Source organism: Anolis sagrei, chromosome 3 (assembly GCF_037176765.1).
Source record: "Anolis sagrei isolate rAnoSag1 chromosome 3, rAnoSag1.mat, whole genome shotgun sequence".
Classification (NCBI taxonomy): domain Eukaryota; kingdom Metazoa; phylum Chordata; class Lepidosauria; order Squamata; family Dactyloidae; genus Anolis; species Anolis sagrei.
The window spans coordinates 33,213,740-33,241,512 of record NC_090023.1 but is presented as its reverse complement, the minus strand read 5'-3'; the positions used below and the strand labels follow the sequence as shown (position 1 = coordinate 33,241,512).

The 27,773-nt window shown below is 39.7% G+C and overlaps 1 protein-coding gene and 1 pseudogene across 6 annotated transcripts in view; both read right to left on the bottom strand.

Annotated features, from left to right (window-relative positions):
* FRY (FRY microtubule binding protein) overlaps positions 1-27,773 on the bottom strand; it is a 279,389-nt gene that overhangs the window by 196,917 nt on the left and 54,699 nt on the right. For 3 of the 6 annotated variants that reach the window (XM_060770855.2, XM_060770858.2, XM_060770857.2), the window contains exon 1: positions 5,269-6,393. The exons of the other annotated variants lie outside the window; for them this stretch is intronic. In XM_060770855.2, coding sequence (XP_060626838.2) covers positions 5,269-5,338 — 70 coding nt within the window. In that variant the 5' untranslated portion in view covers positions 5,339-6,393. Of the gene's footprint in view, positions 1-5,268; positions 6,394-27,773 lie in introns of those variants that run through there. 6 annotated transcript variants of the gene reach the window in all.
* LOC137096538 (palmitoyltransferase ZDHHC21 pseudogene) lies at positions 18,076-19,915 on the bottom strand (annotated as a pseudogene).

Here is a 27,773-nt window from a genome sequence, read left to right as displayed (position 1 = left end):
ACTTCTCAGCATTTTCCCGATAAAGTATAGAACCCTAATACATAGCAACTGCAAAAGTCAACTAATTTTAACTATAATTAAAAGCATGTTAAAGAATGCCTTTAACCTCATCTTTCACATTATTGCTTTTAAACAGCTGGACATTTAATGATAAAATCCCCAAACAATCTTGTAAGTAATCTCAGATTTATTAAAATCAATTAACCCTTCTTCAAAAACCAAAACAGATGATATTATTATTATTATTATTATTATTATTATTATTTACTGCATTTTTACCCTGCTCTATCTCACCTTGAAAGGGACTCAGAGTGGTTTCCAAATTGGCAATAATTTAATGCCATACACACATATTAAGGAGTGTCGGGTATTAATACTTTCCCCCAAAAATGGAATACGGGGATGTTTGGGATCTGCGCAAACTTTTAAATGCATGGCCATACAGCCTGAAAAATTCACAACAACCCAGTGATTCCGACCATGAAAGATTTCAACAATACATTGTTTATTTATCAGTATGGATATATGTGGCTGAACACTTGGTGGCGCAGCGGGTTAAACCACTGAGCTGCTGAACTTGCTGACTGAAAGGTTGGTGGTTCGAATCTGGGGAGTGGGGTGAGCTCCCACTGTTAGCCCCAGCTTCTGCCAACCTAGCAGTTTGAAAACATGTAAATGTGAGTAGATCAATAGGTACTGCTTCTGTGGGAAGGTAACAGCACTCCATGCAGTCATGCCAGCCACATGACCTTGGAGGTGTCTATGGACAACGCCAGCTCTTCGGCTTAGAAATGGGAGATGAGCACCACTCCCAGAGTTGGACACAACTAGATTTAACGTCAGGGGAAACCTTTACCTTTACTATATGTGTGGCATTGAATCGTCGCCTTTGTAAAGCTGTTCTGGGCCCCCTTTGGAGTAAGAAGGGCAGGGTATAAGTGTGGTAAATAATAATATATAATAATAACTTTGAAAATGCTACAGAGTAAAAAGACAATTCACCAGTGATTTCATATAATTGACAGAAAAAAAATAATTCAAACAATATATGGGAAACAAAATGCAATGCCATAAATGACATTTGCAGGTAGTTACATTAGGATACAAGGGCTTTATTAATCTGACTCATTTAAAAATATACAGACAGTGAATCAACACTCTATGAAAAAGAACGATCTTAAATCCATCACATGCAGGAGCTGTTTAATTATGAGGGCCAGAGGTAGGAGTGTTAATTAATACACAGTCCCATTTTTATTTATTTCTAAACGCATTATACATTTGAGAAACTGGAGCTGATACCACTCCAGCTTGCTGACGTAAGAGAGGCATGAGCTGGGCACATTTTGAAAATGAAAATTCACATTACTTGGGAGCTAGAGATGACAGCCTAGAGGCCCGATTAACTTCGCACTATTTGTAGGCATTCTTGACATTTGCTGCTCTTTATTATATAACATTTTCACCCTATTAGAAACTGGAATAACATGTGAGAGGACGTTAGGGCACTGGTAACCTCAAACCCTGCTACTGTGGATAGCTCCCCTCTCGTTCTCAGGCTCTCATTTGGTTTTGAAAGAAAGGCAGAGTTCTCCAGTACAAATACAGTCAACCAAATAAGGCCGTGAAAGGGGGGGCGGGCGGGAAATAAACTGATAATTCATTCTGTATTTGATCCCTTTCTGGGTCTATTGATTAAAATAATAAATATTAGAAGAAACCGGGACAGTAAATAAAGAACAACACTCAAAAAGCGTGGGAATTCCAGACAAGAATCAATCCGGGCCAGCTAACACTTCCCAACAAAGATCCCTCCCCAGGCAGCAACCAGGTTTTGAAGCTGCAAGGCCATTCAATGCTCTTCAAGGTGGCCAATTACAACATTCACCCCCTGCCTCAAGCAGACAAGAGTTCTTTCACCCACCCTGGACATTATTCCACAGATATATAAACCTCACTTGCCTAGTTTCCAACAGACCCCTCAACCTCTGAGGAAGCCTGCCACAGAGATGGGCAAAACATCAGGAGAGAATGCTTCTGGAACATGGCCATACAGCCCGGAAAACTCACAGCAACACAGACATTGAAAGAGTTGGAACACTGTTAGTCCCATTTTGTCTACAACTTATCACTAACAGAGAAATACAAAACATTTCAGACATGATTACAGAATACCCTCCCAGCCCGAGATATATTAAGTGACGTCGCACTGTCCCAAACCCAGCAAAATCATTTGGAAGGCGAAGGAACGGTTCCACCTTCTTATATTCTAGAAAGAGACCCAAACAAGAAAAAGCTCACCGAACGCTAAAGTCAAGTAAAATCAAGGATAATCCCATTTTTACTTTATAGCAGCATTTATCAACCTGGAGGTCGGGACTCCTGGGGGGGCCGAGAGGGGGGTGTCAGAGCGGTCACCAAAGACCATCACAAAACAGTATTTTCTATTGGTCATGGGGTTCTGTGGGAAGTTGGACCTGATTCTATTGTTGGTTGAGTTCAGAGTGCTCCTTGCTTGTAGGTGAACTATAAATCCTAGCAACTCCAACTCCCAAAGGTCAATGTCTATTTTCCCCAAACTCCACCAGTGTTCACATTTGGGCATACTGAGTATTTGTACGAAGTTTGGTCCTGATCCATCATTGTTTGAGTCCACAGTGCTCTCTGGATGTAAGTGAACTACAACGCCAAAACTCAAGGTCAATGTCCACCAAACCCTTCCAGTATTTTCTGTTGGTCATGGGAGTTCTGTGTGCCAAGTTTGGTTCAATTCCATCATTGGTGAAGTTCAGAATACTCTCTGATTGTAGGCAAACTATAAATCCCAGCAACTACAGTCCCTAAATGACAAAATCAACCCCCTTAACCCCACCAGTATTTAAATTTGAACGTATTAGGGTATTTGTGCCAAATTTGGTCCAGTGAATTAAAATACATCCTGCATGTCAGATATTTACATTAGGATTCATAACAATAGCAAAAAAAATAATTTTACGGTTGAGGGTCAACCACAACATGAGGAACTGTAATAAGGGGTTGTGGCATTCGGAAGGTTAAGAAACACTAATCTATGACATGTTAAATGTTTTTGTTATTTTACTTTATGAGATATTTACATTATCATTCATCACAGTAGCAAAACTACAGTTATGAAGTAGCAATGAAAATAATTTTGTGGTTGGGGGTCATCACAACATGAGGAACTGTATTAAGGGGTCGCGGCATTAGGAAGGTTGAGAACCACTGATCTATGACATTCCAAATGTTGTTGTTGTTATTATGATTATAATTATTATTTTATGAGAAATTTGCATTACTATTCATCACAGTAGCAAAACTACAGTTATGAAGTAGCAATGAAAATAATGTTATGGTTGGGGGTCACCACAACATGAGGAACTGTATTAAGGGGTTGTGGCATTAGGAAGGTTGAGAAACACTGATCTATGACATGCCAAATGTTTTTTTTGTTTTGTTTTTTTTACTTTATGAGGTATTTGCATTACCATTCATCACAGTAGCAAAACTGCAGTTATGAAGTAGCAATGAAAATAATTTTATGGCTGGGGGTCACCACAACATGAGAAACTGTATGGTGGTGGGGTATAAATAAAGTTTATTATTATTATTATTATTATTATTATTATCATTTATGAAGTAGCAATGAAAATAATTATATATTTGGGGGTCACCACAACATGAGTAACTGTATTAAGGGGTTGTGGCATTCAGAAGGTTGAGAACCACTGATCTATGGCATGCCAAATGTTGTTGTTGTTGTTGTTATTATTATTATTATTATTATTTTATGAGATATTTGCATTACCATTCATCACAGTAGCAAAACTGCAGTTATGAAGTAGCAATGAAAATAATTTTATGGTTGGGGGTCACCACAACATGAGAAACTGTATGGTGGTGGGGTATAAATAAAGTTTATTATTATTAATGAAGTAGCAATGAAAATAATTATATATTTGGGGGTCACCACAACATGAGTAACTGTATTAAGGGGTTGTGTCATGATATATGACATGCCAAATGTTGTTATTATTATTATTTTATGAGATATTTGCATTACCATTCATCACAGTAGCAAAACTACAGTTATGAAGTAGCAATGAACATAATTTTATGGTTGGGGATCACCACAACATGAGGAACTGTATGGTAGTGGGGTATAAATAAAATTGTTTATTATTATTATTATTATTAATGAAGTAGCAATGAAAGTAATTATATTTTGGGGGTCACCACAACATGAGGAATTGTATTAAGGGGTTGTGTCATGATATATGACATGCCAAATGTTGTTGTTGTTATTATTATTATTATTTTATGAGATATTTGCATTACCATTCATCACAGTAGCAAAACTACAGTTATGAAGTAGCAATGAACATAATTTTATGGTTGGGGGTCACCACAACATGAGAAACTGTATGGTAGTAGGGTATAAATAAAATTGTTTATTATTATTATTATTATTATTATTATTAATGAAGTAGCAATGAACATAATTTTATGGTTGGGGGTCACCACACCATGAGGAACTGTATTAAGGGGTTGTGGCATTCGGAAGGTTGAGAACCACTGCTCTATGACATGCCAAATGTTGTTGTCATTATTATTATTATTATTTTATGAGATATTTGCATCACCATTCATCACAGTAGCAAAACTACAGTTATGAAGTAGCAATGAACATAATTTTATGGTTGGGGATCACTACAACATAAGAAATTGTATTAGGAAGATTGAGAAACACTGCATTAAGTGATCTCGCACTGTCCCAAACCCAGCAAAATCATTTGGGAGGCAAAGAAACTGTCTCACCTTCTCCTATTCTAGAAAGAGACCCAATACAAGAAAAAACTCATTGAATGAGCTGTACAGTCATTTGGGAGCTGTAGTTGCTGGGATATATAGTTCACCTACAAGCGAAGAGCATTCTGAACTCCACCGAGGATGGAATTGAATCAAATTTGACACACAGAACTAGAAAGAGACCTAATACAAGAAAAAGCTCAATGACCGCTGAAGTCAAGTAAAACCAAGGATAATCCCATTACTCTCTTTCCACCTAGTTTAACCTTGGGTGGGTTTTTTTTACTTTATAGGGAGACCCTCACCAAAGACCTGACTGGGGTTCAACTGAGGATTCCTGCAAAAGGAAGGCCAAGCAGCTGCAATGCAAGGTGGCATTTGCTCCTCCTTGCTTCCCATCCATGTTGCACACTGAAAAAGAAGGCAAAAAAAAGGACTCACTATTGCTCCAGGATTTCAGTAAATATTTGATGCTGATTTCAAAGAAGCCGGAATCCTGCTGGCTGGCCATGTCTGCGGCATACAAAGAAGCAGCCTGGAGCGGCAGGTACTTCTTTCTTTCTGTTTCTATCTTTTTTTCCCCCAATGCCGGCAAGATGTGACAGCCTGTCACCAGTTAGTGATGTAAAGGGAGAGGAAATGAAGTCTCTGCAGAAGCTCTCCTTCCGCTCTTCCTGCTGCAAGGAGTTGTTGATGCTGCTGCTGAGGCTGTTTCCCTGTTCCCAAGAAGAAGGGGAGATGCTTGTCCCTTGCTCATCCTCCTCTCTTCCTCCTTGGAGACATCCTGGGGGTCCTTTTCCGCCTTGGCGCAGAGGCTGCTTGTGTGGCTCTCTTTGGCGCACAGGCGCTCCAGTTCAGAGCTGCTGCTCTTGCTGCATAAACACCAAAGGGAAAGAGAAGGAGAGCCGGCCGGCTGCTTGGCCTTGGAGGAGCAAATCAGGAGGAGGAGGAAGAAGAGGAGGAGGAGGAGGTCTCTCCCTGCGAAACGCCCTGCGAAACCAATCCCAGGCAAGGCGAGGAGAGAGGCTCAGATGCGCAACGCAGGGCGCATTCCCCTTCTTCCCGGGCGCACCGACCTCTCCGCAATTCTTCTTCTTCTTTCCAGCCTCCTCTCTTTCTCCTTTTCCACCCCAACTCGCTCCTCCTCCTGCCCAAGGCAGCCGGGGCTGTTTTGTTTTGATACCGGGCTGCCTGGTCAGCTGCTTCCCTCCCAAGAAAAACAACAACGTCTCATTCGGCACGACGACAACTGCATCATGCTGCGGTAAAGAAGGCACAGCCAGAGAGAGAGAGAGAAAAGAGGAAGGCTGAGCTGCCAGATCCAGGGGAGCGCTCTTTGGATGCGCAAGGATGGAGGGTCCTCAGCCCGCGACCCTCTTCTTCTTCTTTCCTTTCCCCCCTTTTCAGCACTTGTTTGGGTCCCTCTCTTGCTCTCTCTCCCAGCTCCAGACAAATCTCCCTGGCGGTTGATACCATTTTGTCCTTCCATCCGATTTAAAGAGACAGAGGCCAAGGGAAAATACAGAGTCTGCAGCTCCTGGCCTGGGAGAGCATCCTCATCCCTTGATGGGAATCCAACCCACATCCTCTGATGGGAATCAAAGGGACAAGCAGCTCCCTCTTTCCCTTGACTTTCAGGAGTAAGGTGCTGCTCCTAAAACTATTTGGACATTTTTTTTGTCGTGTCAGGAGCGACTTGAGAAACTGCAAGTCGCTTCTGGTATGAGAGAATGATCGTTTGTGAGATTAACTTAACTAAAAAACCACTGGATAAATTGACACCTAATTTGGACACAATACACCTATCAGGTCAATGAGTGACCATCACTCATAAAACACCGAAAAACACAGTGGAAGGGACTTAAAAGGCCAAAAATGCAAAAAGACACTACAACGCATGTGCAAAAATGACTCCCCCTGACAAACAAAACACATAATAGCAAATCCACACTCTCTTCCAGACTACAGCTCCCAGCATTCCCTAGACCAGGCCTTTTAGGAACGTTGGATAACCCAAATGCACAGCTTCCAAGCTGCAAGCTTTTCTCTCCTTGGATTTCTTTGAGAACATCCCAATCCCTGGATATTTCCATTTTCCTATTCCTTGATTGCAACTCCCAGCAATCCTCCAGATAGATTAGATAGAGATAGATAGTTAGGTAGATAGATGGACCAGGAGGAGTGCTGGGAGTTGCAGTCCAAGAATAGGTAGACAAGGAAGAAAGGGGAGAAAGAGGAAGGGAAAGAAAAGGTGGGGGGGGGAATGGAAGGGAAGAAGAAGAGAAGGAAGGAAGAAGAAAAAGAAAGAAAAAAGGGAAGGAAGGAAGGAAAGAGGGAGGGAAGGAAGGAGAGAAAGAAGGGAAAGAGGGAGGGAAGGTTGATCACAGCAACACATGGCGGGTACAGCTAGTATAATATATACATGTTATATTAAAGTATATACATATATAATACTACTACTACTAATATATATATTTTAACCTTTAACCTTTAAAGCCCTAAACGGTTCTGGCCCAGACTACCTGTCCGAACGTATCTCCTGTTACAAACCATCACAAAATTTAAGATCATCTGGAGAGGCCCTGCTCTTGATCCCACCACCATCGCAAACACGACTGGTGGGGACGAGGGGCAGGGCCTTCTCAGCAGTAGTCCCCCGTCCATGGAACACTCTCCCCAGGGACATCAGACTGACCACCTCCTTCCTGTCCTTTAGAAGGAAACTTAAGTCTTGGCTATGGGATGAAGCGTTCAACCACTGAATGGCAGCAAGTGAAAGAAGACTTAAGCAACTTGCGACAATGAATTGACCCGGACTTGGATTTTGGATTCTGATTTTTAATAAGTGTGTTTTAATCCATTGTTTTAATTATTGTTTTAATATTTTAATGTATTGTTGAATGTTTTATGATGCTGGCATCATATGGTGCTTCTGTGTGGCCGCCCTGGTTCCCCCCCCCCCCCCCCGGGGTTAGAAGGATGGGGTATAAATATAGGAAATATATATACACACGCAAACACACACACACATTATACAGGGAGCCCCCAGTGGTGCAGTGGGTTAAACCGCTAAGCTGCTAAACTTGTTGACTGAAAGGTTTCAGGTTCGAATTCTGGAGTGGCGTGAGCTTCCACTGTTAGCCCCAGCTTCTGCCAACCTAGCAGTTCGAAAAAATGCAAATGTGAGTAGATCAATAGGTACTGCTCCAGTGGGAAGGTAATGGCGCTCCAGGCAGTCATGCTGGCCACATGACCTTCGAGGTGTCTACGGACAATGCTGGTTCTTCGGCTTAGAAATGGAGATGAGCACCAACCCCCAGAGTCGGACATGAATGGACTTAATGTCAAGGGAAAACCTTTTCCTACCTATACACATTATATTCTAATACAGTAGAGTCTCGCTTATCCAACTTTCTGTATTATCCAACGCAGTCTGCCTCCCATCAGCTGTTTCAATACATTGCAAGTTTTGGTGCTAAATTCATAAATACAGTAAGTATTGCATTACGTTACTGTGTATTGAACTGCTATTTCTCTCAATTTGTGGTAAAACATGATTTTTTGGAGCTTAATTTGTAAAATCATAATATAATTTGACATTTAATAGAATTTCCATTAATCCCTCTTTATTATTCAATATTTTCACTTTGTTTTCACATTTACTGTTGGTTTACTTTCAGGAGTAACATCCTGCTCTAAAAACTATTTGGGCTTCCAGGTGTTTTGGACTTCAACTCTCAGAAATCCCAGCCATCTTATCAGCCGTTAGGATTTGTGAGAGATGAAGGCAAACATCCAATGCCTTTAATACAGTGGAATAACAATGACATACAAATACACAAAACAAAGGTAAAGGCTTCCCCTTTCATCTCCGGCTTTCTGAAGGCGATGTTCAGCTCTGGCCATGGGTAGGGGCTCTTTGTTCTATTTCCATGCTGAGGAGCCTACTGTCCATAGACACCTCCTAATTGTGTTGCCAGCATGGCTGCATGGGCACCTTTATTACCTTTCTGCCAAAGCAGTACCTATTGATCTATTCACATTTGCATGTTTTCAAACTGTTTGGTTGGCAAGAGCTAGGACTAACAGCAGGAGCTCACCCTGACCTGCAGCTTCGAACTGCCAACCTTTAAGTCAGCAGATTCAACAGTTCATCGGTTTAACCCGTTGCACCACCACGGCCCCTAATCTTCTTGGTGTGCCTCTTTACATTATTTGCACTTGACTTCTACCACCTGCATGTCTCCTGGTTCCCTAAATAACACAACTTATTTTTACTTTCTATCTTGTGCTGGAATGCTAGTTGAGAACATTTATGTGATGACACTTCTCTCATTAAATCCCTTCTTTAAAAAAAAAACAACAGTCCATGAACAACCCTTTGTTTGATTCTCTATGTACACAAGTGAGACAAAGCATACCTGCATCTGCTCACACAGATTCCTTATCAGCTATGCCTCTCTTACACTTTCCTTCCACCAAAATTCAACTGTAGGCAATTTTGGGCTTCTCCCTGTGAAAATTTATAAGGTGTTCTGTATATGCCCCCCCTCCCAAAAAAACCCCCAGAATAAATAAATATTAATACAAAAACCTTACACCCCTATTTACATATTTGTCATTAACAACCAAGTCAACATCTGCTTGTGGTGACCCTACGAATGAGAGATCTTCAGCCCCCCCCCCCCCCCCCCCCGTAATCAACAATCCTGCTACGGTCTTGCAAACTCAGGGTCATGGCTTTCTCAAGTCTATCCACTATAATGCAGCCTTTCTTTTTTCCTTGTGCCTTTCACTGTACCAAGCATTATTCTCTTTTCTGATGAGTCATGTCTTCTCATGATATGTCCAAAGTATGATAGTCTCAGTTTAGCCACTGGCTCCTCCGAAGAGTTCGTGCTTGATTTGCTCCAGACCCCATTTATTTGTCTTTTTAGCAGCCCATTATATCCATAGAGCTCTCATCTACCACTACATTTAAATAAGTTGATTCTCTGCCTGTCATCTTTCTTCAATGTTTAACTTTCACAACCACACATAAAAATTGGAAATTGGTTCTTCTTATTCAATGACATTTTTTTAGATGCGAATACCATTTAGTGTTTGAGTCTCTATAATGTATGTTGAGTCTCTATGATTGATGTCAATGTTTCCAAATGGCTGATTCACCTCCAAGAGTAGGGATTTCAGGCAACGACTCTGGAAGATATCAGGTACCAACAGGAGAAACAGCCCACTATATGTGAATGGGAACTCAAACTTTGACATTGTACTTGGACAAAAGCCTTCACTGGGTTGAGGGGAAGAACTGCACAGGTTGCTCTTTTGGGATTTGCCATTGGTTGAAAGGGCACATTTTTGAATTGCATGCTCTGAATGAGTACTGTAATTAAACATAAATATTACCATAGTTCTTCAGGGCTTTCATTGAGAGAAAATGAAAGTAGGTAGATATATCACTGTAACCTTTTGTCACTTCATTTGGAAAATAAGCAACTCAATGGTCAGTGTGATAAAAATTGGGTTCAGGACTTCCTTTCATTTTATTGAATAGATCAGTGGTTCTCAACCTTCCTAATACCACGGCCCCTTAATATAGTTCCTCATGTTGTGATGACCCCTAACCATAAAATTATTTTTGTTGCTACTTCATAACTGTAATTTTGCTACTGTTATGAATTGCAGTGTAAATATCTGATATGCAGGATGCATTTTCATTCACTGAACCAGATTTGGCACAAAAGCCCAATATGCCCAAATTTGAAAACTGGTGGGGTTTGATTTTGTTATTTGGGAGTTGGAGTTGCTGGGATTTATAGTTCACCTATAATCAAAGATCATTCTGAATTCCACCAGTGATGGAATTGAACCAATCTTGGCACACAGAACTCCCAACTGAAAATACTGGAGGGATTTGGTGGGCATTGACGTTGAGTTTTGGAGTTGTAGTTAACCTATATCCAGAGAGCATTGTGGATTCAAAGAGTCATGGATCTGGACAAAACTTGGCACAAATACTCAATATGCTCAAATGTGCACACTAGTGGAGTTTGGGGAAAACTCCATGAGTTTTCCCCATTGACATTTGGGAGTTATAGTTGCTGGGATTTATAGTTCACCTACAATAACAGCAGGAGGAGAGCTTTTGGTGGGAGGCTTCACTGTCTGTTTCCAAAAAGGAAGAGAAGGACAGGTGGAGAGATCTTCAACCTTCTCTGGCAAAGGGCTACCTAAGACCATCAGAAATATGTGTCTTCTGATTGTCTTTGGCAACCCCTCTGAAACTCTCCTTGCAACCCCCCCCCCCCCCCGGCCAGGGGTCCTGACCCCCAGGTTGAGAAACACTGGAATATAAAATGAGAGAAAAATATATGGTGAGAGAAATACAAGTACAACCCGTGTGTCTGCTGGAGATGCATTCCTGGACTTTGTGTGGACACACAAAACTGTGGATAATTGCGAGCCCTATCAAAATGAAGGACTTCTGGCCCAAGAATACCACACAGTCCCATTGAAGGACATAGAAAATGCCTAGAAAGGACATGTGTTGTCAGAAACAGATCCTGTATCTGTAGTGAGGAAAATATGTGTAGCTATTGCACCACTAGGGCATGGTACAATAATTTCTTCCATTCTTCCTACCACAGCATACATAATCGTAAATGTCTACAATACATATTAGAGTTAAGCACTCTGTATGGTGAACCCTGCACTAGTTACTATAAAAATTAAGAGTATAGGCTGGGAATCTGATGAGCTGGATAGGAAGAGAGGAATTGGAATTATAGTGTCTGGATCAAATTTTCTCTCCTTCCTGTCCTCAGACAACCAGTTGGTGGCCCTCACCAATCGCTCAACCTATGTTGAGTGTTAAGCAACAAAGAAATAGCAGGCAGAAGAGGTGGTACGTATTTAACCAGACAATGTGCATGCACCTGTCAGAGGCACTGTAGTCACATTTTGTATTAAGCACAGGATTGGACTCAATGATCGCTAAGATCCCTTCCAGCTATAACAATCTGTGATTTTAAAATTCTGTGAGGACAATGGAAGGGTAGACCAGGTCAACCTGTTCTTGTCTTTCTGCCCCCTTTTACTTACCTACAAGTGGACACGTATCTTCTCTCATGCACAACAAGGCTATCCTCTTAAGTGCTTAGGGTTATAGCCTTAAACTGAAATAAGGTTGCTTCAAAGAGCCTGCTCGCCATGATCATGAATTATATATTTATAAAGTGCCCCAAAGAACAGTAGGCACTGGAATTACGTTCTATGGATGTACTGCCAAGTAAGTTCTTAAGTGCTGTGAAATCAGTAAGCTGGTGGGCCAGGCTACACATTACACACAAACCCATGCATTTAGTTGTCAACAGCTGCTTCCAAGAGAAAGCAACTCTGGAAAAGAGATGTTTTCAGAAGGCAAGCAGCTGGATGTTTGCTTAACCCTTTATCCTGTTGCCATTCTTCTGCTGCAACTTCCCTGTCTAAATTTTCCCCATGAGTTTCTAGATGGGGGAGCAGCTAGGGGGGAAATTGCAGCTGTCTTACAGCTTTTGGTTGCTTCATCTCATTATAAATGGAATGAGGTAATGTGGAGACTCTAGTAGACTTTAAACTACTTGAATCAATAGACTCATTACACCATCCATAGTAAGTATATTCTGAAAGTGCTCCTGATGCACAAACAGATTGACAGCAAACAAAAACGGCTATTATTAAAATGCTGATAATCTTTCCAAAGTATTACAGTCTCTCATAATAAGGCTGGATAATAATAATAATAATAATAATAATAATAATAATAATAATAAATGCCATCAAAGCCAGAATTGAAAAGTTGACGACAGATCCCAAGTGTAGACTCTGCAAGGTAGTAGATGAAACAATAGATCACATCCTCAGTTGCTGCAAGAAGATCACACAAGCAGAGGTATAACGCCATTGCTCAGATGATTCATTGGAACTTGTGCCACAAATACCATCTGCCTGCAACAAAGAACTGGGGGGATCATAAGCCGGAAAAAGTTACAGAAAATGAACACGTCAAACTACTCTGGGACTTCTGAATTCAGACAGACAGAGTTCTGGAGCACAATACTCCGGACCTCATGATCGAGTTTAAAAAAAAAAGTATGGATCGTTGATTTTGCAATCCCAGGTGACAGCAGGATTGAAGAGAAACAACTGGAAAAGCTGACACAATATGATGATTTAAAGATCGAACTGCAAAGACTCTGGCACAAGCCAGTCAAGGTGGTCCCAGAGGTGATTGGCACACTGGGTGCAATGCCTAAAGACCTTGGCCAGCACTTAAACACAATTGGCGCTGACAAAATTACCATCTGCCAGCTGCAAAAGGCCTCCTTACTGGGATCTGCATGCATTATTTGCTGATACATCACACAGTCCTAGACACTTGGGAAGTGTCCAACATGTGATCCAATACAACAGCCAGCAGAGTGATCTTGTTTGCTGTGGACTCATCTAATAATAATGATGATGATGATGATGATGATGATGATGTGTTTCTAATAATAATAATAATAATAATAATAATAATAATAATACATGCAAGCTATGTTTGTATGTATACTAAATTATTAATCAAGGTTCTTTTATGTAGTCACTGTACCCCAAGGAACTCTTTCAAGGAAATGTCGTAGTAAAGCACACATTTCACAGAGCTGGGACTACAGCATTGGTATCAAAGAGCAATCTTGCAAAAGTGTAAAAGCTTTTTGATCACCACGTATACCAGGAAGTATTGCACATCTGAGGCTACAGAGAAAACTTCAGAGCTTCATCTGATATAGGAAATAAATAGGTCTACTATTACTGACACTCAAGCGTGCTTCACTGGAAAGAAGTACTTGCTTCCAAGATAAGTGTGTTTAGAATTACAGCCAAATATCAGATGGAAGCTAAGACGGGCATCACAGAAGCATATGTTCCTTAGGCTGCTGAGCTGCATAATTGCAGCCAGGCCTGTTTCCTGCAATGTCACATAAGATGCGCCTTGTGAAGCAGCACTGATGGCCATTGCTGCATCTTCCATCCTTAAACGTGACGACACAGTGATAGCAGGTCAACAGGTTTAAGGAGTCTGTTTACATAACACATTAAATGAGCTATGGGCTGAGATTGTAATTGGGGCTACATAGACAGGCAGCTGTAGATCAGATACAAGGACTGCTATTCTGAGCATCTTTTGAGAAGAATGAGGCTGGATCGACACTGCCATATAATGCAGTTTCAGAATGCAGATTAACTGCACTGAACTGGATTACATGGTAGTGTACATTCATATAATCCAGTGCTTCTCCCCAGATGTTTGGGTCTTCAACTCTCAGAAATCCTAACAGCTGGCAAACTGGCTGGGATTTCTGGGAGTTGTAGGCCAAAACACCTGGGGACCCACAGGTTGAGAAACACTGATATAATCCAGTGCAATGCAGTTTACCTGTATTCTGAAACAGCATTATATGCCAGCGTCAACCCAGCCTGAGTAACAACCTAAATAAGTACAAATCAACAATTCCAATGACATGCATATTTAGAATGATATCCATTTTCAGAATGAATTGTTCAAACACATTTGGTCCTTTATTATTAATCTTATCCTTTCAGTTCAAATACTGACCTGATAGCTTCCGGTAAGGAAAAAAACATTTAAGCCAATAGGACTTTCATAAGTGTTGATTTCTCATCCCAGCAAAGGATTAAATGATTGGATTCAGGCCCCGATTCACTTTCTTCACTCAATATTCTAATTTAAATTTGCAAATTAACACACATACTACAATTTTATAATTATATATTTGCATACTATGTCAAGAGAAATCTATTATTACTACAATGAAAAAACAATAACACTATGTAACAAAATTTGAAAAAAATTATACCTGGTTTAAAGGTGTTATTTCAATAATCGGTTTGACTAATCCCATCTTCTCCTACAAACCAACCCAGGCACTGCGGTCAGCGGAGGAGGCCCTGCTCTTAGTCCCACCCCCATCTCAAGCATGGGTGGTGGGAACGAGAGATAGGGCCTTCTCCGTTGTCGCCCAGGTAACATCACTGACCACACAATTAACTCACATATTTTAGTGAGGCTTTGGTTGGCTCTGCCTCCTGTAAATAAATGTGAATGTTTTATATTTAGGTTTTATGCTAGATATAATTTTTGATAAGTTACATTTTATTTAATTTATAGATGTCATGTTACAAGTTGTTGCTATAAGTAGATCTATTTTCGGCTATGTATCTGTTGTTGCACTGCGGCATTGAATGGTTGCCTCTTTTGTTTGTTGGAATTGGCCCCGACTCCCCATGGGGAGATAGGATGGAATATAAATATTATTATTATTATTATTATTATTATTTTACTGACACAAAAACACAGTATGTCAGAGCAAATGAGATATATAAGCTGGATTTCGTATCACAAAATCACTATCATCATTATTATTTTCTCTTTAATTGTGCAGTACTTACTTTGAAAATAGCTGTTATACTCCAGAAACTTCATTTTTGTGGCTGAAATTTTTAACCTTTCGGTGTGCCATTTTTAACCTTTTGTGTGTCATTTTTAACATTTTGTTTAAAAAGTTTAATAAACTTTTCCCCATATTCTTATGATAGAACCAATTAGGAAATGACATTTATAACCCAGGAACAAAAATCATGTTACATAGTCTAATTGGTATCATGTCCAAGATACTTTTAATACCTTGCAATATATTTTTAACTATCTAAGCGAACCTTAGAAATATAAGACAACAATTCTAAATTTCAGTTTCATTTCAACTATTATGCTAACTTACATTTATTGGGGAAAAAATACAGAACTCATCCACAATAGGGTGCAAAGCTTGAAGCTGATACCTTAAATTCCATGATATGATTGTTCCTGGTTTCAGCAAACCAATAATGAAAAATAGACTTGCTTGACAAGACAGTATAATGGAACACAGGTATAATGTACTGCAAGTATTATATCTAAAATTGTGCTATTTCCATTGATAAATTGATCTTAAGCATAGCGAGAGAAGGCATACTGGATCTTAAATCCAGATAACATATAGCTGAACAGTTCATGCCAACTTATCCTGGGTGGAGAAGCATCTTCCCTAAACAGGTTCATACTTTGGGAGTACCGGTTGAGCATCCCATACTCAGACTTCCAAAATACTCCAAAATCCACAATTGTCCACATGGGTAGATGAGATAGGGTAGCTTTCTGATGGCTCAGAGCACATTAACTTTGTTTCATACACACAGTAATCAATAACACTGTACAAAATTTGTCAAAGGTGTATATGAAACAAGTGAATTTTGTGTTGATACTTGGGTCTCATCTCCAAGATATCTCATTATGTACATACAATATATGAAAATACAGGTATCTGAAGAAGAATCCAAAAAACCTTTGAACCCAAGCATTTTGGACAATGGATACTCAGGCTGTACTTTTAAATATGTACATTGTCTTTCCCAAGTAGTATCTGTGGCACAATTTTTCCTTTCAACAGCTAGCCTCCAAATAGGCTAAGGACCCCAAAATAGGAATACTAAAACTCAGATTAAACCCAATAGATTTATCACCGACATAGAGGCCCTCACTCATCAGTGACCAACAAGGCTCTTCTTGGACATAGACTGTCTAGTGGTCACTGTCATTTGTATTCAGGTAATATCTAGATTGAATCCTAGAATCATAGAGTTGGAAGAGACTTCGTGTGCCATCCAGTCCAACCCCCTACCAAGAAGCAGAAAAATCACAGTCAAGGCACCCCAATAATCAGAAGATTTCATCTATGAGAAGCTTTCTTTTAATATTCATTGTTGACGGGGACTATTCAAAGTGACTCTATCACAGCAATTCTTAAGGAATTTCAATGGCAACAGTCCATTTCTGCATACAGTTCAAAACTCTGGTGTAAACATTTAAACTTCAGCATATCCCAGGATTCTATAGCATTAAGCCATGGCAGTTAAAGTAATGTCAAACTGCATTTAATTCTACAGTGTAGATGCATCCCTAGCCAGGTGAAACATTTCCTGCCTGCATTTGAACCTTTCCAGATATTAAAGTCTTGTTTTTTTAATTAGTCTTAGTTTTTTAAAAATTCCTGCTTTATTGTCTTTTTAAGTAATAGATGGCTGGATAGATAGAAACGTAGATAAATAGATAGATAGATAGATAGATAGATAGATAGACAGACAGATGTGCTGGCTTTAGCCTATAAAGCTCTAAACAGTTCTGGCCCGGGATACCTCTCCAAATGTATCTTCCCCTACAAACCAGCTTGGAGACTAAGATAATCTGGGAGACCCCTGCTCTTCCTCACAAGCATAGCTGGAGAGGACAAGAGACAGGGCCTTCTCAATGGTGGCTCCTCAGTTGTGGAACTCCTTCCCTAGTGACATCAGATCAGCCCCCTTCCTACTAGCTTTCAGGAAGAGAGTCAAAACCTCACTCTGGGAACTGGCTTTCAAAATTATGGGCAATTTGACCTTGGAATCGCCTTAGACCTTGAACTCCAGATGGCGTGTTTTTAACTTTGAATGTATTTTAATCATGTCTAATATGTTGTAATTTTAAACTATTTTAGGTGAATTTGTTGTCTTGAGGCACTGTGTATGTATCATTGTAAACCGCCTTGAGTCCCCCTACTGGGGTAGAGAAAGGCGGGGTATAAATATGGCAAATAAATAAATAGATCATATTCTACCTTATAACTATAAGCTGTTCTTAGAGCTATCAAACTAAAAGGTAGTATTTTTCCCCTTTCAGTATATAAACAAAAAAGGAAAATTTTCAACACACAGGAAACTTATATTATTTAAATCATGCTTCAATAGATTTTTATCAAAATGTAGCAATTCTCTTTTTTTTATAACATTCACTATTTTATTGCCACACTATGTTATCATTATGTCTATCATTTTATTATAAAAGTTATTTTGGGGTAAAATTCTTTTTCACATTTAGAATTTAAAAGCTTACTTCCATTGCAGTTTAGCAAACATATGTCAAGATATATTTATCTATCAAGTGGGCAATTTAACGTCTTCCAGCGGAATTTATCCCTGACTTCGTTGATAAATGGAAATTATTTTGAGACTGCATTCACTTCTTTTCTTCTTTTTTCTACTGCCCTCCCATCAAAATGTTCATAATAGAGCTTCTCCCTCCCCTCCTTTCCCCTTTCTCCCTTCGTCTCTAGAGCTTCCAGCCAGAATATACTAAATATAAGCACTTGCGTAATATCTTGACACTAACAAGACCGTCACATGGCCTGAAGGCTCAATGTTCTGGCATTGCCACTTGAAATGCAAATATGCCATGTCACCTGAACGAACAAGGAAAACGGAATATTTTCTCCCCACTGAAACAGTGAATAGGGACACAGGCATAGAAACACTGTATGGATACTTGCTACAGCTATCTGAGAGACTGGAAAAGCACCCAAAAATGTGACCACTTGTTAAAACAGCTGTTTTGGGAGGTGTTTCTATTCAGACAGGGTTGTTTTGTTTGCACCATTATTTCTTTTGTTTGGTTCAAGCATGGGACTGTGCTGCCCCCAAGTGGCATTAAAAAATCCAGTCAAAGTTAAAAGTAGGTGACTAAGGATCTACCTACACTACAGAATTAATTAGAAGAGAGAACAACAAGAGGGTACCAATTTGTGTACAGCGTGCATGCATTGATTTATAATATAGATCTTATACACATATATAAATGCAAAGATGGAAAACATGACAGCCAGTATGGTGTCATCATTTGAATGTTAGACTGTGACTCTAAAGATGCATGTTTGATTCCCCGCTCAGCTATGGGAACCCACTGGATGGCCATGGGTTAATTGCACACTCTTAGCCCTGTGATAGGTTCACCATATGATGCATCTACACTGTTGAACTAATGCAGTTCGACACCACTTTAACTGCCATGGCTCTGAGCTATGGAATCATGGGAGCTGTAGCTTTGCAAAGTCTTAAGCCTTCTCTACCAAATAGTGCTGCTGCCATACCAAATGGCAACTCCCACAATTCCATAGCATTGAGCCATGGCAGTTCACATAGTATTAAACTGCATTAATTCCACAGTGTAGATGCACTGTATTCCCCATAGTAACCTATGGAGCAATGGTATAGTAACCTATGGATGTGAGAGCTGGACCATAAGGAAGGGTGAGCAAAGGAAGATAGATGCTTTTGAACTGTGGTGTTGGAGGAAAATTCTGAGAGTGCCTTGGACTGCAAGAAGATCAAACCAGTCCATACTTCAGAAAATAAAGCCCGACTGCTCACTGGAGGGAAGGATAGTAGAGGCAAAAATGAAGTACTTTGGCTACATCATGAGATGAAAGGAAAGCTTTACGATGGGGAAAATGGAAGGAAAAAGGAAGAGGGGCCGACCAAGGGCAAGATGGATGGATGGCATCCTTGAAGTGACTAGTTTGACCTTGAAGGAGGTGGGGGTACAAATTAACTCTTTTTAGTGGTTCAAAGTAGTAACAGTGGCAAAAATCAAGCAGCAGTGTATAAGAACTGAGGAGATCTGTGTAGAAGCACAACTGCAAAAACAGCCAGTGGTTGTCTTCACCAACACAGTTATTAATCCACGGACAATGATGATCCATTCTCCTAACACAGTGTCCGCATCGGCTGCAGTGATGGGAACGCTTTGGTCTCATCATATTACATTTATTACATAATTCCCAAAAGTCCCTTTCTGTAATAGGTATCTTTGGGCTTTCAGGCAGTCTCCCTGGCTCTGCTATGGAGGCTCTAAGTAACGAAACAATGCAGAGGAATGCAAGTATGTAGAAACAGAATATTGCAACCACTGATATTATTTTCTTCTTCATAGTGTGGAAACAGGATAATATCTGGAAAGGCGATCAGGTTGAAAAGCCAAACTAAGATAATAAGACCCATACAGAGCCAGCCCTGAGGATCTACTACAAAGTGAATTCGTAGTCCCATGATATGAAATCTGAATACAGGCTATCAACTACAGCATGGGAAAGAAGGGCCTATAGAAACTCCATCTTGCCAGGGTCATTTATCAGTTCATCATCTCTCATCTATTCCATTGCTGATTCCAATACAGACTCAGCAGTTCATCAGTCTTATCAGTGGCAGGCCTGGCTGACCCTCTCTGCCTCCATTCAGCATGGCTCGCGCTTCCGCAGTCCTGGAAGAAGGGCCGACCAAGGGCAAGATGGATGGATGGTATCCTTGGAGTGACTAGCTTGACCTTGAAGGAGGTGGGGATGGCCATGACTGACAGGAAGCTCTAGCGTGGTCTGGTCCACGAGGTCATGAAGAGTCGGAAGCGACTGAACAAATAAACAACAAGAGATGCACTCAATTAGCAACTAGGAAGGCTGATATGCTTTTTTCTCACCACTGAGTTGTTAGACTTGACTCAAAACACACCCATTGAAGAAAATGGAAGACTACAATTCGACTCCACATCTTCAGTCTTTATAACATCAACATAGAGCAAAGGAGAGCATAGCAATAGCCCTTAAATTCCACCCTGAGCATATGAAAGGCTTCTGTCCATGTTTGTTCGCTATCCACAATGGAAAAGTAAAGCCAAAGCTGAAACAGCCAAGTACTTTGGCACAAGTTCTTATCTGTAGCATTTATCACTCTTTTCCTTATTTCAGAACAAGGAAGCTAGAATCCCTGTCTCTGTTTTCTGCAAAGCTACGTCTGTTCAGCGCCCAAAGCAACTTTTCCTTTCGCAACAAACAAACATGACCAGGCATGGTGTACAATTCACATTTGCACACTCCAAGGAGGCAGATCTGTATCTAAGTCTGAAAAACTCCTGCGTTGCTTACAAATGAAAGTGCTATCATTTCAAGTTTGCTGCCCATTTTACCAAACTGTCTTTCACTTATTCTGTCTCTGTGGACCATCTCAATAGGATTTTATATATTTTGGTAATTTCTTTCTTCTCAACTAGTAATAAGTTATCCCAAATGGAATCTTTGGACATTCAATAAAAATGGAAGAATGGGAAAGAATTTGGAATAACGAATTAAAATTTACATATTCATACGATCTTGATGAAAACTGGTTACAAAACAATGTACTAGTGGTATATAGCACCTAAAAAATTATCAAAATGTTACAAAAATATTCAAGAGAAATGCTGGAAGTGTGAAATACAAACTGGTACGTTCTACTATATGTGGTGGAGTCGTAAAATAGCAAATAAGTTTTGGAGAAATATCCAGAAAACAGCACAGAAAATATTGAAGATGAAATTTCAAATGAAGCCAGAATACTTTTTATTGGGAATGACAGATATGAATTTAGACAGAAATCAATAAATTTTATTTAACTACTTAGCTACAGCTGCAAGAATAACACATTCAAGAAAATGGAAGAGAAAAGAAATCCCAATGAAAGAAGAATGGCTCCTGAAAATGAGCATGGACAATTTGAAAACATTTGAAGAAATACCAAAGCACAACAAACAGATCAACTGACTGGACTTTATTCAAAGATTATCTAAAGCAAGAAAAAAATGAAAATGACAATATAATATTAAGAAGAAAGAAAAAAATTGAATCAATACAAAGAGATGGAGTAAAATACACTAAGAAATATAGTGGAAACGACAAAAACAGACTAAATACATGGACGAAAGAGGATGAAAGCCAACAACATCCCCTTCTTATTATTTTTTTTCTTTTCCTTTTTCTTCCCCCCCACTTGCTGAGCTCACAAAAACCTTTTGTCGTTTGTAAATAATTTTTTTCTCTCTTTTTTCTTTTTCTTTGCTTAATAAAAATCATTTTAAAGTAAATAAAACACAGTTGAAACCAGAAAAAAGAAAAAAAAGAAAATGCTATTATTAAAAAAAATCCACAATAGTATTTTTTCCTCTTGCACTTAAAAAAAAATTGACCAGTTTTTAAAGTCAACCTGAATTTTCACAGACTAGTTATTTACTGTGCTTCACCTTCTCTAAGTCACTGTTAATGTGAATGAAAATGGCTACTTTTTAACCTGAGAAAACGCCTCTCTAGGTTAGCTTCTATTGGAAGTTGATCATAGAAACACAGTGGAGGATATAGAGATTCCTACAGATAACAGTTTAATTAAATCTGTATAGAATCAAATCTGCAAAAGTCAAAACTGCCAATGTGAAGGTACAACAGTAAAATGTCAAATGTATACTCCATTTGGTAGTTACTATTTTGTAAAAAAATATGTTGTCCATGGCAAATGCAGAGGACCAATGGTATTTTATTTTATAAACCTGTAAATGTACAGAGATACCTCCTGTAAATTGTAACTAATCGCATTATAAAGGCAAAGTCACCACAGGCATGTAGCTGGGGGGGGGAGGCTTGAGGGGCTTGAGCCCCCCCCCCAAATTCTTATGGTGGTCCGCGAGAAGGCCTTACTGGTACATTATTTAAACTGTTATGTTTATTCATATCACGATCTGATCACCATGCTCAATATATCCCATATGCATGGGGGTATTGGGGTAACGATACAAAAGGTTTGCTAGGGTAGATCTTCAGCCCCCCCCCCCTTCCCGAATCAAAATCCTGGCTACGGGCCTGGGTCACCATATTCTAAAAAGTGGATATATTACTGATTGACTACTTCAAACCACAGAGGGGTGTAATGATTCTCACTTTAAATCCTCACATTGGAAAAGTATTTTCTGGAAGAGAAGACGTGCAGGAAAAAGAAGTGAAACAGTAACCGTAATAAAATAAAAGATAATTGAACACATAAAGGAGCCAGAGCAATTATCTTATGTAATTGTTTAGAAATAAGAATGAACAAATAAGGATGAGCTTACAAATAAAGGATGAGACAATGAACTGAAGGTTTATGGAGCACTTTTCAATGAAGGCGGTGTCTCTGTTGTCTTTCCAAAGGCATACACTTCATTGTCTTTCCTTTATTCAGGCATACTTTTGGCATAGAGACTGTTGGCTGAAGAACAGGCTTTCAATGAGGAGGCATAGCTGTTTTTTTTTGGATAGGCTTTCAAATGATTTTTTAGCAGGTTGCTCTTTTAATAACGACGCTTTGTTTAACTGTTTTTTTTAGTATTATAACTTACTAGGGTTTTAACTACTGTATATACTTGAATATAAGCTGACCCAATATAAGCCAAGGCACCTAATTTTACCACAAAAAACTTGGAAAACTTACTGACCCAAGTATAAGCCTGGGGTGGGAAATGCAGCAGCTACTGGTAAATTTCAAAATAAAAACAGATACCCATAAAATTACATTAATTGAGGCATACATCTGCTCCTCTCCTCTTGGCACAGCAACCCAACAGGGTTGCTGTGCTGAGAGGAGAAGCCGCACGCCTTCATCTTCTCCTCTCTCGGCACAGAGATCCTGTTGGGCTGCTGTGCCGAAAAGGGAAGAGGCACGCAGCTGGTAGAAGCCCTGCAAAGAGCTTCTTTCAGTCCTATGCCTTCCCACCAGGTCCCTCACTCGAGTACAAGCCGAGGGTGCCTTCTGCAGCATTGAAAATGTGCTGAAAAACTAGGTTTATACTCAAATATATACAGTCCCAGTTCTGGGAGAAAAACAGGATAGAAACTAGAATCACAGAGATGCAAGAGACCACAAGGGCCATCCAATCCAAGCCTACTCCTGCCATACAGGAAAACCCCTGATATGACCAACTAACCTCTGCTTTAAAAACTCCAGAGAAGAAGATTCTACCATATTCAGAAGAGGCAGCATAATCCACTGCTGAACAGCTCTTACTATCAAGAAGTTCTGCCTACAGTTACATGGAAAGTTCCCCCCCCCCCCTGAAAAATCCATTGCTCCATTGTGTATTCTGCTCCAGAGTAGCAGAAAACAAACTTACTCCCCCCTCAATGTAACTTCCTTTCAAATATTGAAATATTGCTATCATATCCCTTCTCAGCCTTCTTTTTGTCCAAGCTAAATGTACCAAGTTCCTTAAGCAGTTCCTCATAGGGTTTGGCTTCCAAACTTTTCAGGGTGGATCCAGATAGGCTTTTTTCCCAGAACATCCGTGCTTTCTGAGGTGGGTGTCCAGATGTTATTTCGGGACTAGCCCAAGCTGGAGGCCCTACCCCCCCCCCCCCCCCAAGCTGTTTCAATTTATAATGTAAGCTCACTTTGAACCTCTTTTGGGAAAAGAACAGAATATAAAGAAAACATCAATAATAATAATAATAATAATAATAATAATAATAATAATAAGACAATCTCTAGAACACATTTTCTCCCTCAAATTTTCATCCAATCATCAAACATTTTTTCCCCTAGAACATTTGGGTTTGCTAAAAAGGTGCCACCAATTATTTGTCCCTAAGATTATTTTATTTTTACCATAACCACTTATAAAAACTGCAGTGTCAAGCATCAGCCTAAAAGATGCATTTCCTCTTAATCTGATAAGGAGCACCTGTCACATGAACTGTGCAAACTGAACGACAGCCCTATCATTTATGCATATGGTCAGTAGATTTTGTATCTTCAAGCGGTCGCCTTTACCATACTATTCTAAGTGTCTTTTCTCCGTGCTCCATTTTTCTTCCATGTTCAGATTGTTACAAGAAATAATGATAATTTTTAAAAGCTATGTATCGTTATCTTCTTGTCCCATGGATTTTATGTTTTTAAAATGCCAAAGAATAACAGGTAGGTAATTGTTATGTAAAAATCTTATTATTCAACACTACATTACACATAATGATGATGATGATGATGATGATAAATAAAACTTTATTTATACCCCTCCCCATCTCTCCAAAGGGACTTGGGGTGGCTCACAAAAGCACTCAAGGTGCCACACAGAAGAATAAAATGATATAGCAACAAAACAATACATAAATTAACTGAATACAAACAATAAACAATATAAATTGATAAAATTAAGAGTTTAAAATTACTAAAACACAGTCATGCCTGTGATTATTGATGTTCTTCAATCACGAACTATAGTGCTAAGCAACAATGGCCAATGTCATCACATACAACCATAGTACACTACTCCAGGTCAAAGACCCATTTAAATAGCCATGTCTTTAGGCTAGACTGGAAGGTTTGGAGAGTTGGGCCTAATCTAATCTCTCTAGGGAAGGCATTCCAGAGCTGGGGAGCCACCATCAAGAAGGCCCTCTCTCTCGTCCCCACCAATCGTACCTGTGACGGTGGTGGGATTGAGAGAAGGGCCTCCCAAGCAGATCTCAGGGTCCTTACTGGTTCATAGAAGGAGATGCAGTCTCGAAGATAGGTTGGACATGAAATGTATAACGCTTTATAGGTGATAACCTGCACTGTGAATTGGGCCCAGAAACTACCGGTAGTTGGGAGCCAGTGGAGCTGCTTTAATAGGGGCATGGTATGCTTCCTATTACTGAACATTTGTTAGGCCAGAAATAAAATAGTTAAACACAAACCCTATTGACAACACCACCTGACCATCAGGTCAGGTGGTCCTTTGGGGAGATAAGGCAAGCTACAAATGAATTATTATTATTATTATTATTATTATTATTATTATTTGAAAGCACATACAGATATTCCCATTTCCAGATCTGTAATGTCAAAAATTAAACTGGAGTCAAAAAGGGAATACTTTCAAGCTACACATCCTCGTCTCCATTCTATCTAATTTTTTCATGTAGCAATATGTGAACAACTGTTTGATTGATGTGCTTCTTAACCGGCTTGTCTGGAAGCTTTAACAGTCCAATCTATTAAAACAACTTACTTTCCCCAGGCTATAATGGAACTGAATCAACCCAGGTTAGGTTGAACATTGATAAAGATGTAACAATTTTCAAAGAAAATTAATGGCTTTCACCAGTAATGTTTGTAAGGTTGGATGTGAAGTTACCACGTAACTTTAGCCAAAATGAACCCTTGAATTACAAAACAGAGTTGAGCTCCCTCTGTCAGCTTAGTGATGCGGGGACATGAGAGAAACCTCCCACAAGGATAATAAAATATCAAAAAGTACTTCCAAGATTCATTTGGGGGGGGGGGGGGGCTGGTGTGCGAACAGGTTAGAAGATAGGCTGGTCTATGGTATATATAGCATATAGCAACATAGGGATAGAGCAATTGTAACAGGGTCATAACAAAAGAATGATTGACAACTGACAAATAGAGGGAGAACATGTGGAGGCAGTGACAGACTTTGTATTTCTAGGTGCAAAGATTACTGCAGATGCAGGCAGCCAGGAAATCAGGAGATGCTTACTTCTTCGGAGGAGAGCAATGTCCAATCTCGATAATATAGTGAAGAGTAGAGACATCACACTGGCAACTAAGATCCACAGTTAAAGCAATGGTATTCCCCGTAGTCATCTACGGATGTGAGAGCTGGACCTTAGGGAAGGCTAAGCAAAGGAAGATAGATGCTTTTGAACTGTGGTGTTTGAGGAAAGTTCTGAGAGTGCCTTGGACCGCCAGAAGATCCAACCAGTCCATACTTCAGGAAATAAAGCCCGACTGCTCATTGGAGGGAAGGATAGTAGAGGCGAAAATGAAGTACTTTGGCCACATCATGAGAAGAAAGGAAAACTTAGAGAAGATGATTATGCTGGGGAAAATGGAAGGAAAAAGGAAGAGGGGCCAACCAAGGGCAAGATGGATGGATGGCATCCTTGAAGTGACTGGATTGACCTTAAAGGAACTGGGGGTGGTGGCGGACGGCATGGAGCTCTGGTGGGCTGGTCCATGAGGTCACAAAGAGTTGGAAATGACTGAACGAATGAACAACAACAGGGACATTTTAAATTAAAAAGTGCAGCAATCAAATACAGAAACTTGATTTAGGCCATGGTTGGGGGACAACCTGTCCAGGGAACTGTCAATTGAATGCATACCAGAACATCCACGTCTTTAGTTCCTTCCTTAAACATGTGCAATTTGAAGTACTTTTGGGGTGGGCTCATCGCTTGTAGCCCACTATGCAAATTGCATGGAGCTGAAGCTACCTAGAGTAAAAACAAACAAGGTCAGATGGAAAACTAGAACCATATAGTCGATAGAAATTGTGTTCAAAGATCCCCAATTATACATCTTGCCCTTGAGTCTCCAAAGCCTGTTTATACTTCTTAAATGGTTGATAAGGTAATGCAAAAGGTCTATCCGTTAGCATGACTCCCAAAGCCTATAAATTTTAAGGAATTAAGCCCTATCTGCTTTTAAATCCCCAGAGGAGAAAGATCATAAGGGCAATGAGGAGCCAGAGGAAACCTGTTTGGCCCTAGAATCTCAATGACATTCCAACCAACATAACAAAAGAACTTGTTCTATATTTATTAGGGTCAGGCCATAGAAATAGTTCCTCGCGCCATCTATTTTAACCGTTTGTAACCATTTAACACTTTCAAAAAATCTAAAAGAAGAAAAGCTGATAGTTGGTGGGGGAAGTATTGCTGAGTTTCTTTCAAAACTCCACTAAACAGTTACTAGATTTATTCTCTTGGCAGCCTTATGATAAAAGTAAGTTTTATGATGAGCTACTTCACTATTGTTTCTACACCGATCCCACTGTGATGTTCACCTTGAACTTTATCTCTTCAAGTGGTACCACAGGCGTTCTCCGAGAAGAAGAATACTTGAGTTTCCTACTACGATGCGAGCTGTTTCCATTGCAGGAATAGTTTGGTCACACTACACCCTTCAAGTTTCAAGAGGTCAAGAGTATATGACTTTTGCTTGAACCTATTTATAGTATAGGAAAGAGCTGTCAAGTGAAAACAATCTCCACTACCTACCAACATAACAAAACAGTAATTAATCAAGGATCAATTTGAAAGGACGATTTAAATAACATGATTATAATTAGCAATATGGAATACAGTTAGCTTGCCACATTTTTTAAGCTAAGCATTTGCAGGTTTGATTTTTAGTGTATTTGCTGCAGTTCTACACCA